This window comes from Hemicordylus capensis, chromosome 1 (genome assembly GCF_027244095.1).
Source record: "Hemicordylus capensis ecotype Gifberg chromosome 1, rHemCap1.1.pri, whole genome shotgun sequence".
Lineage (NCBI taxonomy): Eukaryota > Metazoa > Chordata > Lepidosauria > Squamata > Cordylidae > Hemicordylus > Hemicordylus capensis.
Genome location: NC_069657.1, coordinates 252,580,161 through 252,596,366, shown reverse-complemented (window position 1 = coordinate 252,596,366; position 16,206 = coordinate 252,580,161). Strand labels below are relative to the sequence as shown.

At 45.3% G+C, this 16,206-nt stretch overlaps 1 protein-coding gene across 2 annotated transcripts in view; it reads left to right on the top strand.

The window, feature by feature from the left end:
* Positions 1-16,206, top strand: part of LOC128339891 (N(4)-(Beta-N-acetylglucosaminyl)-L-asparaginase-like) — a 36,211-nt gene that overhangs the window by 1,212 nt on the left and 18,793 nt on the right. Inside the window, exons 2-5 of one of the 2 annotated variants that reach the window (XM_053284426.1) lie at positions 1,407-1,472; positions 4,478-4,616; positions 8,417-8,573; positions 10,723-10,768. In XM_053284426.1, coding sequence (XP_053140401.1) covers positions 1,407-1,472; positions 4,478-4,616; positions 8,417-8,573; positions 10,723-10,768 — 408 coding nt within the window. The remainder of the gene's footprint in view (positions 1-1,406; positions 1,473-4,477; positions 4,617-8,416; positions 8,574-10,722; positions 10,769-16,206) is intronic. The other variant, XM_053284427.1, reaches the window with a different exon arrangement.

The window sequence follows — 16,206 nt, the reverse complement described above, 5'->3', positions numbered from 1 at the left end:
ACTCTCTCGCTCTCTCTTGCCACCCCCGCAACTCTCTCGCTCGCTCTCGCCGCCCCCCGCAACTCTCTCGCTCACTCTCGCCGCCCCCCCGCAACTCTCTCGCTCGCTCTCGCCACCCCCCGCAACGCTCTCGCCGCCCCCCGCAACTCTCTCGCTCACTCTCGCCAGCCCCGGAAACTCTCTCGCCACCCCCCACAACTCTCTCGCTCGCTCTCACCACCCCCACAACTCTCTTGCTCACTCTCGCCACCCCCACAACTCTCTCGCTGCCCCCCACAACTCTCTTGTTCGCTCTCGCCACCCCCACAACTCTCTCGCTTGCTCTTGCCGCCCCCTGCAACTCTCTCACTCACTCTCGCCGGCCCCACAACTCACTCACTCTCGCCGCCCCCACAACTCTCTCGCCCAGTCTTCCCCCCCTACAAGTCTCTCGCTTGCGCTCTCTGTCCTCCATCTTTCTATCTCTATCTCGCAGTCCTTGCTTCCCCCTGCCACTGCCAGGGACTGTCGCCCGCTTGCCTGACAGCCTCCGAGCTCCCTGCTCCTTGCCGCTTCATGGCGCAGCTCAGCCAACCGCCTGCCACCTGCAGCCCCCAGATCCAACTGTCCAGCTCCCCAAGCCGTCCCCAGCCTCCGAGCTCCCTGCTGCTTCACGGCGCCCCTGACCCAATTGTCAAACTGGTTTCTAGCCACCCCGCAAAACTCCCTGCTGCTCCGGAACTCTCTCCCCCTCTTGTCAGCCAATCGCCTCCTTTCTACCACGTCCCCACACATGGCCCGTCTTGGAGAATTAATAATATAGATGACTTCTGGCAACTTTTTGTACTTCTTCCCTTGAAGTGCTCCTGAGAAAGGTGCAGTGTTCCCTAGAAATTGTAGTCCTTTCTGGGGCTGCAGCAATAACCGCAGCCTCAGAAAAGACTACAATTCTCAGAAAAATCAGTGCCTTTCCCAGGACTACCAAGGAAACATCCACTCAAGGAGTCTTTTAAAAAATTATTTTGCAGAAGATGCTTTAGGAGTGAGTTGACCTGGTTTGGCTGTGATTGCTTCAGTTTGGACCATACCAGCAGTTTCCTGGTTTGGTTTAATTTGGAACTGAAGTTTTGGTGGGGAAATTATCCAAATTGAATCAGCCACCAAAGTTCACACAGCCCTAGTACAGCAGAACCTTGCTATCTGCGGATTTGACATCCACAGATTCATGTATCCGTGGTCAGGTAATTGACACCCGATCTCTGCATATGCAGGGGGAAATGGTTTTAAAGAGGTTAATTCTAGATATCCTCTTGTTCGGGATGGCCAGAAATGAACTCCGAGGCCATTCCTGGATGCCATTTTAAGAAAAAGCCTTTTTATGGCTCTCTCTTTTTTAAAAGCACATTTTTCCACTTGATTTTTTGCAGGGAAAATGGGAACTTGGGACATGGGCGGGGGGACATTCCTGGACAGCTGGAGACCTGTAGAGCAAGGTAGGGCACTCCCCCCCCCCCTTTTTGGTTGATTGTTGTCCTTTTCTCCAGCTTCCTGGAACCTGACCCCACCTTCCCCCATTCCCATTGACTTACTACCTCAGTATCTGCGGTAGTAGTGGAGAACGGAATCCCTGTGGATACCGAGGTCCTGTGTTCCCTCTAACAGGGATTCCCAGATGTTTTTGACTACAACTCCCAGTATCCCCAGTTGCAATAGCCTTTGCTTGGGGATTATGGGAGTTGTAGTCAAGTTGTAGTTTTGGTTGTAGTTATGGGAGTTGTAGTTTTTTATGAGAAGAGAGCTGGTCTTGTGGTAGCAAGCATGACTTGTCCCCTTAAGCTAAGCAGGATCTGCCCTGGTTGCATACAAAAGGGAGACTAGAAGTGTGAGCACTGTAAGATATTCCCCTTAGGGGATGGAGCTGCTCTGGGAAGAGCATCTAGGCTCCAAGTTCCTTCCCTGGCATCTCCAAGATAGGGCTGAGAGAGATTCCTGCCTGCAACCTTAGAGAAGCCGCTGCCAGTCTGTGTAGACAATACTGAGCGAGATGGACCTATGGTCTGACTCAGTATATGGCAGCTTCCTATGTTCCTCTGTAACATCTGGGAATCCCTGTTAGAGGGAACACTGCCAAGGTCCACCTGTATTCGTATGACTATTAGGAAGGAACCTGAGTTATTATTTTTAAAATGCACGTATCACTTTACAACTTAAAGAGTTAAGGTTGCATATATAAGGAAAAAAATAAGTTAATGGGACTCGCAGTCAGGGGCGGAGCCACCATTGTGTGAACAGGTTCGAAGAACCTGGGCCGTGCCCAGTCAGCCTCCTAATCCCGGACTGCGCACAATCAGCCTCCCGCGTCTGATGTCAGATGCAGAGGTGCTGGTTTAGCTCCCGCCAAAGAGGAAGGGAAAGGGGAAATCCCACCATGACTACAAAAAATATGATAACAACCAACCGCTGAAAGTATGTATATTCAAAAATGAGTATATAATCAATGATTAATGATCTATAACATAAACATCAATGAACAATATTGCCGGAAAGGACTGCAAGACTGCGTCTTTCTTAAGAAATGGGGTACCGGTATTAATGTTGTTGTGGAGGCTGATGAAGCTCTGGGGGCAAAACGGCACACATCCGGAAGAGCCGTTCCATTTTGATTCATGAATCACCTTGATTCATGAAGTCTGTTTTTTCCCCACAAGGACTCGCATTGGGCTTTATCTCTGATCAAGGTCAGCTCTTTCACGGAAGCGTCAACGATGGGTTCTCTGTTATCAGCACGTCGGTGAATTTACATCCTCACTTCTGTTTGGACAGCATTGACTATTTTGCCATTGAGGATTTTCACACTTCTTCGGAGACCACGTCTGACTTTATGCTTTGGTCATCTGCCACTTCCATTGTGATTTAGTTATGTGACTTTGCCCATTCCATCCTGCAGTCTATTTTTGCCTGCCTCAGCTACCTCCTTCCTGAATCTCTAATAGTTTTTGTACATGCTTTTGCACTTGAGATAAGGTTTTCTGTATATTGTTCATTATTGTTTATGTTATAGATCATTAATCATTGATTATATATATACTCATTTTTGAATATACCTACTTTCAGCGGTTGGTTATCATATTTTTTGTAGTCACGGTGGGATTTCCCCTTTCCCTTCCTCTTTGGCTGTTTTTCTGTGACTGCCCCTTCCCATTGCTTTGGTTTAGCTCCCGAGCAGGGGCCGCACAGCCCCCGTTCGGGAGTTAAATGGCCACTGTGTTCACGGTGCGGCCAGGCCTTAAGGCAGGGGAGAGCCGCTCCTAGCTTCGCTGCGAATGCATCGCCAGCCCCAGTCTAGCTCCTGAAGGAGCCACACGGCTCCTTCGGGAGTTAAATGGCTGGCGCTGCAAATGCAGCGCTGGCCGGACTCCAACTCTTGAATGGAACCGCATGGCTCTGTTCAGGAGCCCAACCGCGCCCCCCGCGTCTGACGGCAGACGCGGGGGCAGGGTGAGCGGGGCTGCCTCTGCGGCCGCACACAGGCTGGTGGTGGTCAGGCTCTGCGCCTGCTCGCAATCTAAAAATAAACACAAGAGAGACACCAGCAACAGGCACTGGAAGAACACTATGCCATTTTGAATGGGCCAATCCCTTTCCCACCCCTGTTGCTGCACTTTGACTGTGGTATCTAACTAAACATAGAGGTTTCTGTTTTCTACTGAACCTAGTGACATATGATGTTTCTTTGTACTGAGTTAGACTCTTAAGCCTCTAGCCCAATCTTGTCCACCTAGCTGATTAGAAAAAAGAAGAAGAAAGTGTTAAAGTGCCATCCAAAATCTGAGAGCCATATAAATAGGAGGACACACTAGCTACAAATGCTCCCACTCTTCTTGTGGATGGTACACATTTGTTTGGCATACTTGGCCATTGGACACCACAACTTAATGCTAATGTATCCTGAACACTAACATTCTGAAATTTGTTTCATGTTTTAAGCGATTTGTAAATCTGCAAGATTAATGTCTTCTTATAAATGGGCTGGAGTCAAGATAATTTGATTGATGGCCACAAAATATTCAAATAATATGCATGTTTATATATTATTTGCTCATAGTAATACAGGAAAATCCTTGTGTGCTTAATGTAAAACAAGTATTTTACTCTGTCAATTATTGGAGAGTGTGCTTATGTGTGGACTTTTTGTCGATTCATGAAAATCTATTAATCTGAGACAAGTAGAAAATTACACCTCTTTCAACAAATAGTTCTGCATTATTATTAGTAATATCAGCCCACCATGGAAAACAGTGTTTTCAAATCTGGACAAAAATAATAATATAATACCTGGCACAAATATGCTTATATATTTAATTTTAAAATATTAAATATATTACTAGTGATTTGTACACTAGATGCCTTTGCTTATTTTGAAATATAAAATCTTTATTTATAGTAGGGGGTTTTTAAAAGCACAATTTGAGCTTAAATGTGTTGCAATTGTATCCAGATGTTGAGGATGATGAAGAGACAGGGAGCTTTGTAATAGGACGAGGAGGCTACCCAAACAAGGATGGTATAATCCAGTGTGATGCAGCAATAATGGAAGGATGGCCTGGGCGATTTGGAGCTGTAGGAGCTATGCATGGGTAGGTATTAAAATTTGGAATATATTATGAATCAAGGTGTCCAAAGATGTTAAAGAATTGCTGAGGTTTTTAATAGTAACAATAGTAACAACAGTTGATACAATATAATCCTAAATTGGAAACAAGCAAAGTACAGCTCAAACAATGGGTTTCAGTATGCCAAATGCTGCCTACGTTTGCAGTCTTGTTTTTCTTAGTGCCACTCAGTTCTCAAGCTATGTCTGTGATGAAATCTTGAGGGCTATCACCAAACATGTTATGGTAGGTTGCACAAAGGCAAGAGGCAGATGCCAGAAAATCCAGAGCTAAACTGTAGCACTTTTACCACTCCATACTCTTATCTAATAGAGATGTACAGAACGTTTCAACTCAAAATGGGCTGCTTTGAGTGTTTCAAGCTCGAAACAGAATGCCCTCTAAATAAAGGACCTGTTTTACGCTCGAAGCAGAACAACCCTGTTTCGATTGAAACATTTTGTTTCGAGTGCCATTTTGGAGGCCTGTTTTTCCCTTGCTGATTGGTTTTCTGTAAAGGTAAAGTATGCCATCAAGTCGATTTCGACTCCTGGTGCCCATAGAGCCCTGTGGTTTTCTTTTGGTAGAATACAAGAGGGGTTTACCATTGCCTCCTCCCACGAAGTATGAGATGATGCCTTTCAGCATCTTCCTATATCGCTGCTGCCTGATATAGTACCAGCGGGGATTTGAACCGGCAACCTTCTTCTTGTTAGTTTAGCATTTCCCCGCTGCATTGGTTTGTGATCTCCTTGCTGATTGGTTGGCTTGTTAGCATCCAAATCAAGTATTGTTATGGGCAAGTGTGCCCCCATTGGCAGGGGGTAGGGTAAGATAGCCTTTATGCTTCTCTTGAAGGTAACATCAGGAGAGGAGGAAGGTAGGTAGGTTTGATTTTGTGGTTTTCTTTTCTTAGTACTGAGTATAATATGCTGCGCTATTGCTGCTATAACTATCTGGTTTTACTGGACCTCAGATTGACAAAGCCAGAACCTGGGTGCCTGCCTGCCTTCCTTGAGTTGTGGTTTGTTTGTTTTGTGAGATAGTGTTGTGGTGAGAAATGGACAGTGGACACTCTAATGGTATGTATGGAACCGGTGCCTGTTGGTTTGAAGATGGGGCGGATCACTAAGGATTGGGAAGGGTGTTCTTACCCCTCCCGCAGCATTCAACGGGATTGGTAAGAGCACCCTCCCGCATCCTTAAAGAGATCCCCCCCACTTGGAATAAAGGGCCACTCAACCGGTTCCATGCACATCCCTAGGCAGCTCTGTTTGTGTGTAATATATTTATTGGTGATTGTTGTAATGACTTCCATGTCTGGCTTTGAGACTAACTTGTGCTTCACTCACTGCTCTGCAATCTGCTTTGCAAGGCGTACTCAGTCAAAATGTGGCTGAAATTGTTCTAGTTGAGAGTATGGCTATGCTTGCAGCTAAATAAAGGTGTTGCTGTGGCAGCTGTTGCAATGCTAAGAAGTAAGGAGTCATAATTCTGTGTGAGAGAGCAACTTGTGCCAGTGATGGCACTGTGGCTGGCAGTGGATTCTGGGCCAGTGATGATTTTTGGGCCATTTGGACTATCTTTGAAATATGTGTTCTGTGTTGGGAGTGACAGATTCCCTTTTATTGTGTGCTTCTGCAGGGTTCTTCAAGGCAAGGTTGCAAAATGCATTTCAAATTGCAGTGCAAAACTTGTGTACAGTGAACTCTGTGAGTGCTGCTTGTTCTGGCCATAGGGAATAATGAGAAAATTCCAAAACACCTCATTGTTCCCCATGGGTAGCTCCTAGGAAAACAAAAATTGGTTGTGTGGTAGGTAGGGAATGATGGGTAATACCTACTAGGGGTCTGCAAACAGTTCAAAACTGAACCGGTTTGAAGTCAAAGTGGTTCAGTTAGAAGACCCTCGGACCAAACCCCCTGGCCCTTTTGGGGGTACACAAATGATAAAAAAATTAAACTTACCCCCTCCGGGGGAGTTCTCCAAGGTGTCGGGGGAGGGGTCCGCAGAGGTTCCCCCTCCCCCCACCGGCCTTCCTGGCTTCAAAAACAGCCCCATTAGGCTGTTCTTGGGCCCATTTGGGCCTTTCCCCTACTGGCGCAGTGACCATTTTGGAGGCCACTGCACCTGTGCAATGGGCCTTCAAAATGGCATCCTCCATGGACACACACACACCTTGGAGATCTCCCCGGAGGGGGTAAGTTTTAAGTGAAATTGTTTTTTTAAAAATTCATTCACAACCCCCCTGACAACCTCAAATGGGGGGGGGGTTAGGGTTGAGGTGGTGCTGGACCGAACTGGCCCGGTCTGGTTTGGGTCCAGTTCGGACTCAAACCAGACCAGACCAGCTGGTTTCGTGCACACCCGTACTACCTACCACCCAACCCACAAAAGAAATTGGCAAACAGGCAGTTTTAATCAAATTTTAACCTCTCCCCAAAACCCCCATAGGATCCTATTTCAAGTTTCCCCATTCTTCCCTATGGCCAAAATACTCGGACATTTTGGATTTGTTCTGTCAAACCAACCGGTCGGACCATTTTGGCCATTTGCATTTCACTTTGAGCTCAAAACAAAATGCACAATAAATTTTGTCCACATCCCTATTATCTAACTTGTAATTCAGGGTCACTTTGCATGTCTTAAAGGACAGGGATATGAGAAAATCAATTACTGGAGAGCAGTGTGCCCTCTAAGGCATGCACATGTGCACACACTCACACTTTTAAAAATCACTGCTCAGTTAATTCACGTGTGCGCACACTGCCTTGATACTGCTTCCCAGAAGAAAACTCATTCCACACACAGATGAAAAAAAATAGAGAGAACACTGCTGGAGAGGTTTTAAAAGTGTATCTTTGCAGGTGTATTTTTGCACACTTCACATAAAGGTAGGTCTAGCCACAATGCATCCTGTTAACTAACTGTATTTGAGCTCCCCTTCCTAATCTTATAGTACACAAGCTTGTACTGTACCTTATTGTAGAGAACTGCCAGACACATGCCCATACAATAGCAAGTACAGTCATCCCTTGCCAACCACGGTTTTCCCAACCGTGGTTCTGAGTATCCACTACTGGGACATTGTGGTCAGTCATGCCTAACACAATCCAAGTATCCATGAGTTATTGCAGGATTTTGCTTGCGATAGGTGGGAAGAGGAGAGAGAGAGAGAGACAGCAGAGAAAAGTGGAGGAGAGAGAGACATGGAGGAGAGATAGGAGATAGAAGAGTGGAGGAAGAGAGATAAAGAGAGAGGGAGAGAAGCAGAGATGAGAGAGAAGTGTGTGTGTCTGTGTACTGTAATGTATTGCAGGTTGGTGACTGGCACTGCAGATGTAGTGTGTGGCTGAGCCTGAGACAGATTACTTGTAACAACACTTTACATTTAAGTGTTTTTGCAGGAGTTAAAAAAATTTCAGGAGGTTCGGTCTGCTCACTCATCTTGGTGACTCTTGCTAACTCTTGGTGATTCTTAGGAACTTCTAGTTATTTTTAGGGATTTTTGTTGATTTTTTGCTATTTTTAACCTTTACCCCCTTGATTTTGTGGTGCTTTTGCGATCGCAGTTCCTCTAACCCCCTCATTCCCATTGATTCCTATTGCTTGCCACCCACGAATTTGCCAACTGAGGTGTTTTGTGAGTGAGAATGGAACGCTCCTGGGTGGCGGGGGATGACTGTAACTCTTCTATGTGCTGTGCTTCCTATTTGACACTACCATTGCTGATTAGAGCAAAGCCTGGAAAACACATTTTAAATTTTTCCCCCCTGCTAATAAAGAATTGGAACTCCACTTGCTGTAGCTCGTAAGGTTATGGAAGATTCTCCACACAGTTTTCTGGTTGGGGATGGTGCTGTGGCTTTTGCAAAAGACCAAGTCTTCACTGTGGAAGATAATAGAAGTATGATGAGCAAGCGGAGTACTGAAGCTTATCAGATAATGTTCCACTTTGGACCACAATTTATTTGAATTGATTTATATGAAGGTGCAAGATTTCAAGTTAGTAAATATGTGAAGTACATATTTTGAAGTGTCTGCATTTATAAGTGGTCCTAAAAAGAAAAGAGCAACTACATTTGCAAACAGAACAGAATACTTTATAGCAGACTTACCCAGCTTTCAGGTCAGAGATGCTTTGACCTCTCTGCAGGGAATACCATTCATTTATACCAGGTATAATTGGTTGCCATAGATTACTGTGATGATAGTGAATTGGAGCTGCCAAGGTTTGGATTCAGAAGTTGTAAAATCCTAAAAACAGGTCTTGGCAGAACTTTATGGATCATCATCCAAACTACTGCCAAAAAGAGAAATCCCACCATCATTCTTTTGTACACATAAGTGTTCCAGCATCTTTGTGAATAACTGCATACACATGACTGCCTCCCAGAAATAGTCATGAACTGAATTTTTCCAGAAATTAACTTGCAGTTTATAGGCCTTTGTAATTCCAGTTGCATTATTATATTTATTTAGTTTTCAGATTTGTAGACCGCCCCAAACTTCAGTCTCTGAGCAGTCTACATTACCCATTCATATAGGACCAAGGTTCTGGTTTTAGTCTGTAGAGCTAAAGTAGATATTACTGGGGCAAGGGACAGGGAGAGTTCTCTCAACAGTTTTCTTGCTTCCTTAGGGGGGAAAAAGACATTCTATGCAGCTGTTTTGAAGATAGGGTAAATAATGCAAACAACTTTGGAGGTCCATTAGACTGAAGGTGCAGGGTTTATTATTACTAATATTGTTAATACTATAATACCAAGATTTGTCAAAGTACCCCCAAGCACCAGGTTAGGTAAGGTGGCCACCTTCACTCTCATTCATGCTGAACTCCCAAGGCCACTCACCAGGGGCAAGAGTTGGGGCAGGAGTTGCTGCTATTGCCACCTTCACTTTAAATTAAGGGGCAGGAATGAGCTCTTAATTTATTTATTTTTGCACTTTTTAAAAATTAGTTTTCTACATTACAATGTGACTTCCCGTTCATCTTTCAACACAGTTATACTGCAACATCCATATTTGCTCTCATGTAAATATTTTCTTCGTATTTATATATCTGGTTATTATGTCCTAATCCTTGTTTTCATCACCATAGTAATCTATTAGTTTCATTACTATAACAAATTCCCAAACTGTTATTTTTATATTTCAACCCCCGTTAATAAATCCAAATTCACATTGTTTTTCATATACCTCAAAAAGGGTTTCCAATCTTCTATGAAGTTTTCTATATGACTATCTCTTACTAATACAGTAAGTTTTGCCATTTCTGCATATTCATATGCCTTCATCAGCCATTCTTCTTTTGCTGGAATTTCCGCAGATCTCCATTTCTGAGCAAGAACCATTCTAGCTGCTGTCGTAAGATACAGGAATAAATTTCTATTTTCTTTCGAGATTTCTTCATTAATTATGCCCAACAGAAAGGATTCAAGTCTCTTATGAAATACACATTTAAAAATCTTTTTAAGTTCATCATAAATCATGTCCCAAAACCTCTTTACCTCTCTGCAGGACCACCACATGTGATAGAAGGACCCCTCGCTATCTTTACATTTCCAGCACTTAATAGATAGGTTTTTATACAACTTTTCATGCAGACTGGGATGAGAAAGGATTAGCTTTAGATGGGAGGAAAGGAGAAACAGGAAGAGATTTTTGTTTCCCCTTTCGTCCCATCTAAAGTTAACACTTCCTCAGTCCCATACCTGCCAACATGTCCTTAGTTTCCCACTCAGGTGAATGGGAAAATAGGGACATGTTGGCAGGTTTGCAGTCCATCCAACATGAACCTGGCTTGAAGGTTATGCTGCTGTTTCTTAAAATGGTAAGAAAACCCTGACAGTGTCCTGGTGGGCTTCCACAGGCTCTCAGTTGCCTAGATTAGGCCCAAAGCTAGAAAACCACATACCTTTAAGAGTAACATCCTGTGAAAGAAATAGTGTTCAATATATACAGTTTCAGCACAAATTTAGTATATATTTTTGTGCTTATGCACACTAAAGTGTATATTTGGAGAAATGCTATTGTTTCAAGTAGGTGGTATTTGATTGACTGAAATGAATATTGCTATCATTTTGTATAGGAATATTTAGAAAAGGGAAACAGTTTGAAGAAACATGACACATTGGGTAAGTAATATTTTATTAAAACACTCCGTTAATGGGAAATGCTGGATCTTCCTAAATTATTTTTGTAATTATTGAGGCATTGACATAATTGTACGGTCGGTTTCAGATTTCACATAGAACCGCATCTAATTTTAACTATTGTTTATGAAACAAACCTAGATTGGCACCACAGATGATCATATAGTCTCGGTTGTTCTACCATGTGATAATTTGTTCATGTCCTGCCCCTTCTCTTTGCTTCAAGTGAGGATGCAGTCCCACGCTGCTTTGCTCTGTTCTGTTGCTGGAAGGCTTAGTCCCATCAGCTACTTCTCAACCATAAGCCCCAATTTGGAAGAGGGTGTGTAAGAGTTTTCCACTCGCTGTTGGAGGACAGTTCTTGGCGTATGTCACAAGCAAAAATAGCAGTTTTTCCCCTGAGTAGGAGATCCTCAGGATGGGTAGTGAACTGAGCATGCTCGAGACAGAACTGGACCACGTGACTTGTTTGTGGGCGTAGCCTCCTCCGTCCTAACCCCAGTTCCAGTTCTGTCTTGCTCGGGATAGGACGTGTTCGGAGAGAGCTCATGCAGTTAAGCCTTTGCTTCAGTTTGTTTTTTATTTATTCTCCTTAATGACCAGCCTCTGGCTATTGAGGGAAACAGGAGTCACAACTCTTCGGTCTGTGCCTGCCTGGTGGTTTCCCTCCCACTCCCCCCACTTCCTCTCCTTTTGGCTCTGCAAGGGTGGGGAAGGGAGCAGCCTATATTTGGAGCCAGCAAACAAACAAACAATCAGATAAGATTTCCTACTCAAGTTAATCCTTTTAGCTTGCATTTGGCTTGATTGGCTACTTACTAACGTATTTGCGTTTGGAGGGGTCCTGGTCAGAAGAACTCTTTCAGGGCTCAGGCTTCTCAGCTGCACGTGTTTTCTCAGCTCTTGTTGTTGCCACGCCTTAGTCCAGCATGACTGCTTCAGATTCCCCCGCAGCCTCTGGCTCAGACAATGAGGATGGGGACCTTGGGGGGGCACTTAGCCAAAAACCCCAAGAGGTCCAGGCACAGTGGACGCCAAGAAATAGAGGCACCAGCCTGAGTGAGTCCTTCCAACGTACTTTCAAGGGAGCGCCTGTTGATTCAGGTGGCCAGCTGGAAATCAAAAGCGAAAGCAACCAAATGGCGCCAAGTGGAAGGCTGGATCAAACAAGCGCCTTCGCTTTGAGGGAGATGACCAGAGCCTGGTGGGCACTATCCTGGCGTCTCATCCTCCGGCCATTGGGGCCTCAGCATTTGAGGGGGAACCGGCTGGTCTGCGCATTCCCTCCACGCTGCATGATGGATTGCTCACACGCTCCCCGCACAGCCTCAGCAGTCACCGCTGTAAGTATAGACCTTTTCTCACCCAGGATTCTCAATGGCTGTGTGAGTTTTTTTGGAGCAGTGGGAGGAAAGTGGTCTTGTGGCAGCAGTCATGAATTTTCCCCCTTTGCTAAGCAGGGTCCACCATGGTTTGCATTTGAATGGGAGACTGAGTGCTGTAAGATATAAAAGTTTTCCATTGAGCCACCTACAGCCTCGCTTGCTACTCTCCTAGCATGGCCCTTACCAGTTCTGCGGGGGCCTCACCCCTTACATGCAGGGACACGCGTGACTCCCAAGTTGTTTCCACCCTCGCTTGAACCCAGCCCATGGCTCAGGGGTTTTTTCCTCTGTATGAGCGTGGTTGGTGTATGCCCAGATTTTTTGCCATGCAAAACCAAGAGAAGGCACAGGGATTCTTTCCCCTCTTCCTCCCACCCCCGCTGGTGGAACAGGAGTTGTTAACACCCCATGCTTCCTAGTGGAGCCAGTATGGTTTAGTGGTTAGAGTGCTGGACTAGGACCGGGCAGACCCGAGTTCAGATTCCCCATTCAGCCATGATTCTAGCTGGGTGACTCTGGGCCAGTCACTTCTTGCTCAGCCTGGCCTACCTCACAGGGTTGTTGTGAGAGAGAAATTTAAGTATGTAGTACACCGCTTTGGGCTCCTTGGAAGAAGAGCGAGATATAAATGTAATAATAATAAGGTGGCCTTCCGGTCTCACACCGGATCAACTTGCACCATTCCTCTTTTCCCTTCCCCCCAGTCACCTCAAGTCACCTCAGCAGGGAAATGTTTGATTAACAAGCAGAAGGGTGCCAGCTCAAATCCCCACGGGTAGCTATACAGTTACCAGTGATTTACGAAGAGCCTGAAAGGCATCACCTCGTACCCTCTCCTTCCCCAAAGACCAGGGAGGCCTACAGCCCAGTTACCACCTGGCCATCAGTCAGAAAAAGGGGCTCCTTGCAATCTCTGCCTCTGGACCCTACTGGGCCATTGGAGCCAGACAAGGAGGAAGGGGAATTATCGGGGGGATGTGATGCTGCCCATTTCTAACTCTGCCAGACTTTTTCCCTTAGCAGAACTCGGAAGGTTTTCCTGTCTAGGGCGCAGCGCACAATCAGTGCTGTCTCCCCATCGGAAACTGCAGAGCCGTCTTCGCCCCTGGACTAACAAGTTTTCCCTGCAGCTGATCCGGTAACATCCACAGTTACGTTCCCCCCTCTATTTCGCGGGGTGATGTGCGCGGAGTGGCAGCGCTCTGCCTCAGGCAAACCGATGGTTGACCTCCCCAAGCAACATTTCCAGTCCCAGGGGACCCCTCAACACCTTTGGCCATGCCTAAGGTCGTCTCTTCCGGAGGCTCAATTGGTCTCCTACACTCATAGGACAGGGACCTCTCTAGCCCCAGGATGACAGGCACTGACACTCCCTTCTCTTGAAGGTCCGAGACACCTTCAGCCACATCCCTCAAGTTATGCACCACCAACCCCATCTTGCTCAAGCGTTCGACTCTGGACCAAGGCACTGTTCAAGATGGTCCCTCCCGACCGGCCTAAGGTTTCACCAGAGCATTAACTAAATGAACAAGACTGCTGCTCTTAGAGCCAAGTATAGCTTAGATTGTACACAGTCGAGCCATAGCAGTGGGCGTGGCTGTATACAGGTCATCTTGGCTTAAGACCTGAAATGCTGACGATTATTCTGTGTTTCCTTTGATTACTGCTCCATTTGTGGGAGCTACCCCTTTTGGTCCCACTTAGACCCAGTTTTTGGTCAAAACATGGGATTCTCCACACAGAGAGCCCAATGGGTCCCCAGTAGTTGGTCCGGTTCCCTATCACCCTTACAGGCAACACTACTTCACACCGATTCCATTGGTACAGCTCTGCCGGGAGGCTGAGTGCGCGGACTTAGTGGACAAGGGCCACAAAGATGCTTTTCTGTCAGAAGGTTCAGATTTCGTAATAGTGTATTATATAGGAAAGTATAACAGGATGGTATCGGAGTTCTAAACTTAATGGCCTACTATGAAGCCTCACATCTTAGGGATATTTTGTAGACCTGGAAAAGTTCTGGGTGAAGATGAAGGTTCCCGAGGAACATCTTGGTAATTTCAACAACCAGTTATTGATATTTGAATTTATTAAGAGTTCTAAATCTGTTACAAATCCACCTTAAGTACCACCTTTAAGATCTGGGGGATTTGGCATTAAATTTTTGCCCTCCCATATTTCCACTTTTTAACCATTTGTAGTCATCCCAAATTTCCAACTTTTGACTTTCCCTCCCGATTACTTGATGTCTGGGAGGTGTCACACAATAGATTAAAGGATTTTTATTATTTCAATACGCCAATTGATTAGAACCATTTTGGGAGAAGTTTATGAATAAGCATTGCTCTTGGTTCAATTTTCTTCAGTTTCACTCCTCTATTTTACATCCTGATATAGTTAAGCAAGCTAATAGGAGTTTGACTATGTTTGTGGAATTAATATTAAAGGCTTCAGAAGACTCTTAAGGGCCTGATTTCTATATTATAGGAGATTTTAATAAGCCAATCATCTGATCCATTAACCGGCCTTAAGTTGGCTTGGGAAAATGACCTACAGCAAACTATTAGCGACTTACTGTGGAAAGGAATACCAAAATGGAAGCTGGTGTTTTCTACCTCTTCCTGAATTAGAGAGTATTTTGTTAAGCTCCCTCTCAGGGGGTATTTGACCCCTTCTAGAGCAGCCCACATCAATCAGAGTCGGTCCCCATGATGTTGGAATGGCTGTTGTGATAGGGGTACATACTCCGTTTATGCTGGTCTTGTTCTGCTTTGGGCAGAGTTGCCTCTATTACATATATTTTCGGAAGTTAGTTTGACATTATCACCTAAGGAGCTTATAGTTTTTATGTTAACTGAGGCTGGATTTTCCATTGCACTACGTTGGAAGCATAAAACTATGTCGTTGACTTCTTGGCACCAGTCTTTGTGGCACATTACCATATCTGGGAAAAATTGACTCATATTATTCATCTTCGAACAGATCAAGCTAATTCTCCTGATTTTTCTTTAGGATCTGGTCAGTTTTATTCTGTTCACAAATCAAGATAATTGGCATTATTCTCCTCCATCTAATTACTTACATATCTGGAAGAATGGTTAATGGATGTTTTTATGTATCGGTCTTACTATTATGGGTATGTATTGTCTGAAAGAAAGAAAGAAAGAAAGATACTACATGTCTAAGACACCATTCTGGCTTCAGACACCAATCAACCAATTGAATATATCAAGCCTCCTGGCTCGTCTTCCGCAGAGGGTTGATCTCACAAAGAGAGATCCACTCCCCACAGGGGTGCCTAAGGTCCTCACCTTTCTCCAGGCCGGCCTAGACCTTCCTCTGCAACCAAGCACCCTGAGGCACCAAGCCTCCTCACTAGCCTCAGTTTTGCCATTTTTTCTTCCACTGACTTGGGCCAACCGAACCTGCGCCCACTCTCATACAAATTCCTGGGGGAGCGACACACCTATCTCCTCTCTAGTCAGGCGTTCTTTGCCTGGAACTTCAACTGAGTTCCTAAACGCTCTCACGAAGGACTCCTTCGAGCCCATTGCTACCAGTCCACTGAAGCTCTTGTCTTATAAGGCCCTCTTCCTGGTAGCTATTACCTTGGCTCAAGGGTTTCTGAGCTAGGTACCCTCTTGGCACAGAAGGTATATTGCACCTTCCAGCTAGATGCAGTGCACCATGGCCTGAACACCACCTCCCTCCCAAAATGTCAATTCTCACTTTCATAGATCCAGAGTTGACATTCTTCCTTCATTCTGCCTTTCCCCTGTCCAGCCAGGGGAATGATTGTAGCACAAGCCTGATGGGCCCAGGGCTTGGCGTTCATCGCACCAGACACATTCACAAGTCCAACACCCTCCTTATCTTTTTCCGTCTCTCCTCTTTGGGGAACAGAGTTTCTAAGGGCACCTCGACTGGCAGGGTCGGATCATGCATTCTCCTGGCCTACTCGGATCTCAACATTCGGTTGATGGCGCGATCGACCAGAGGCACAGCTACCTTTGCGGCCTTTTTTCAGCCCGTCCCACT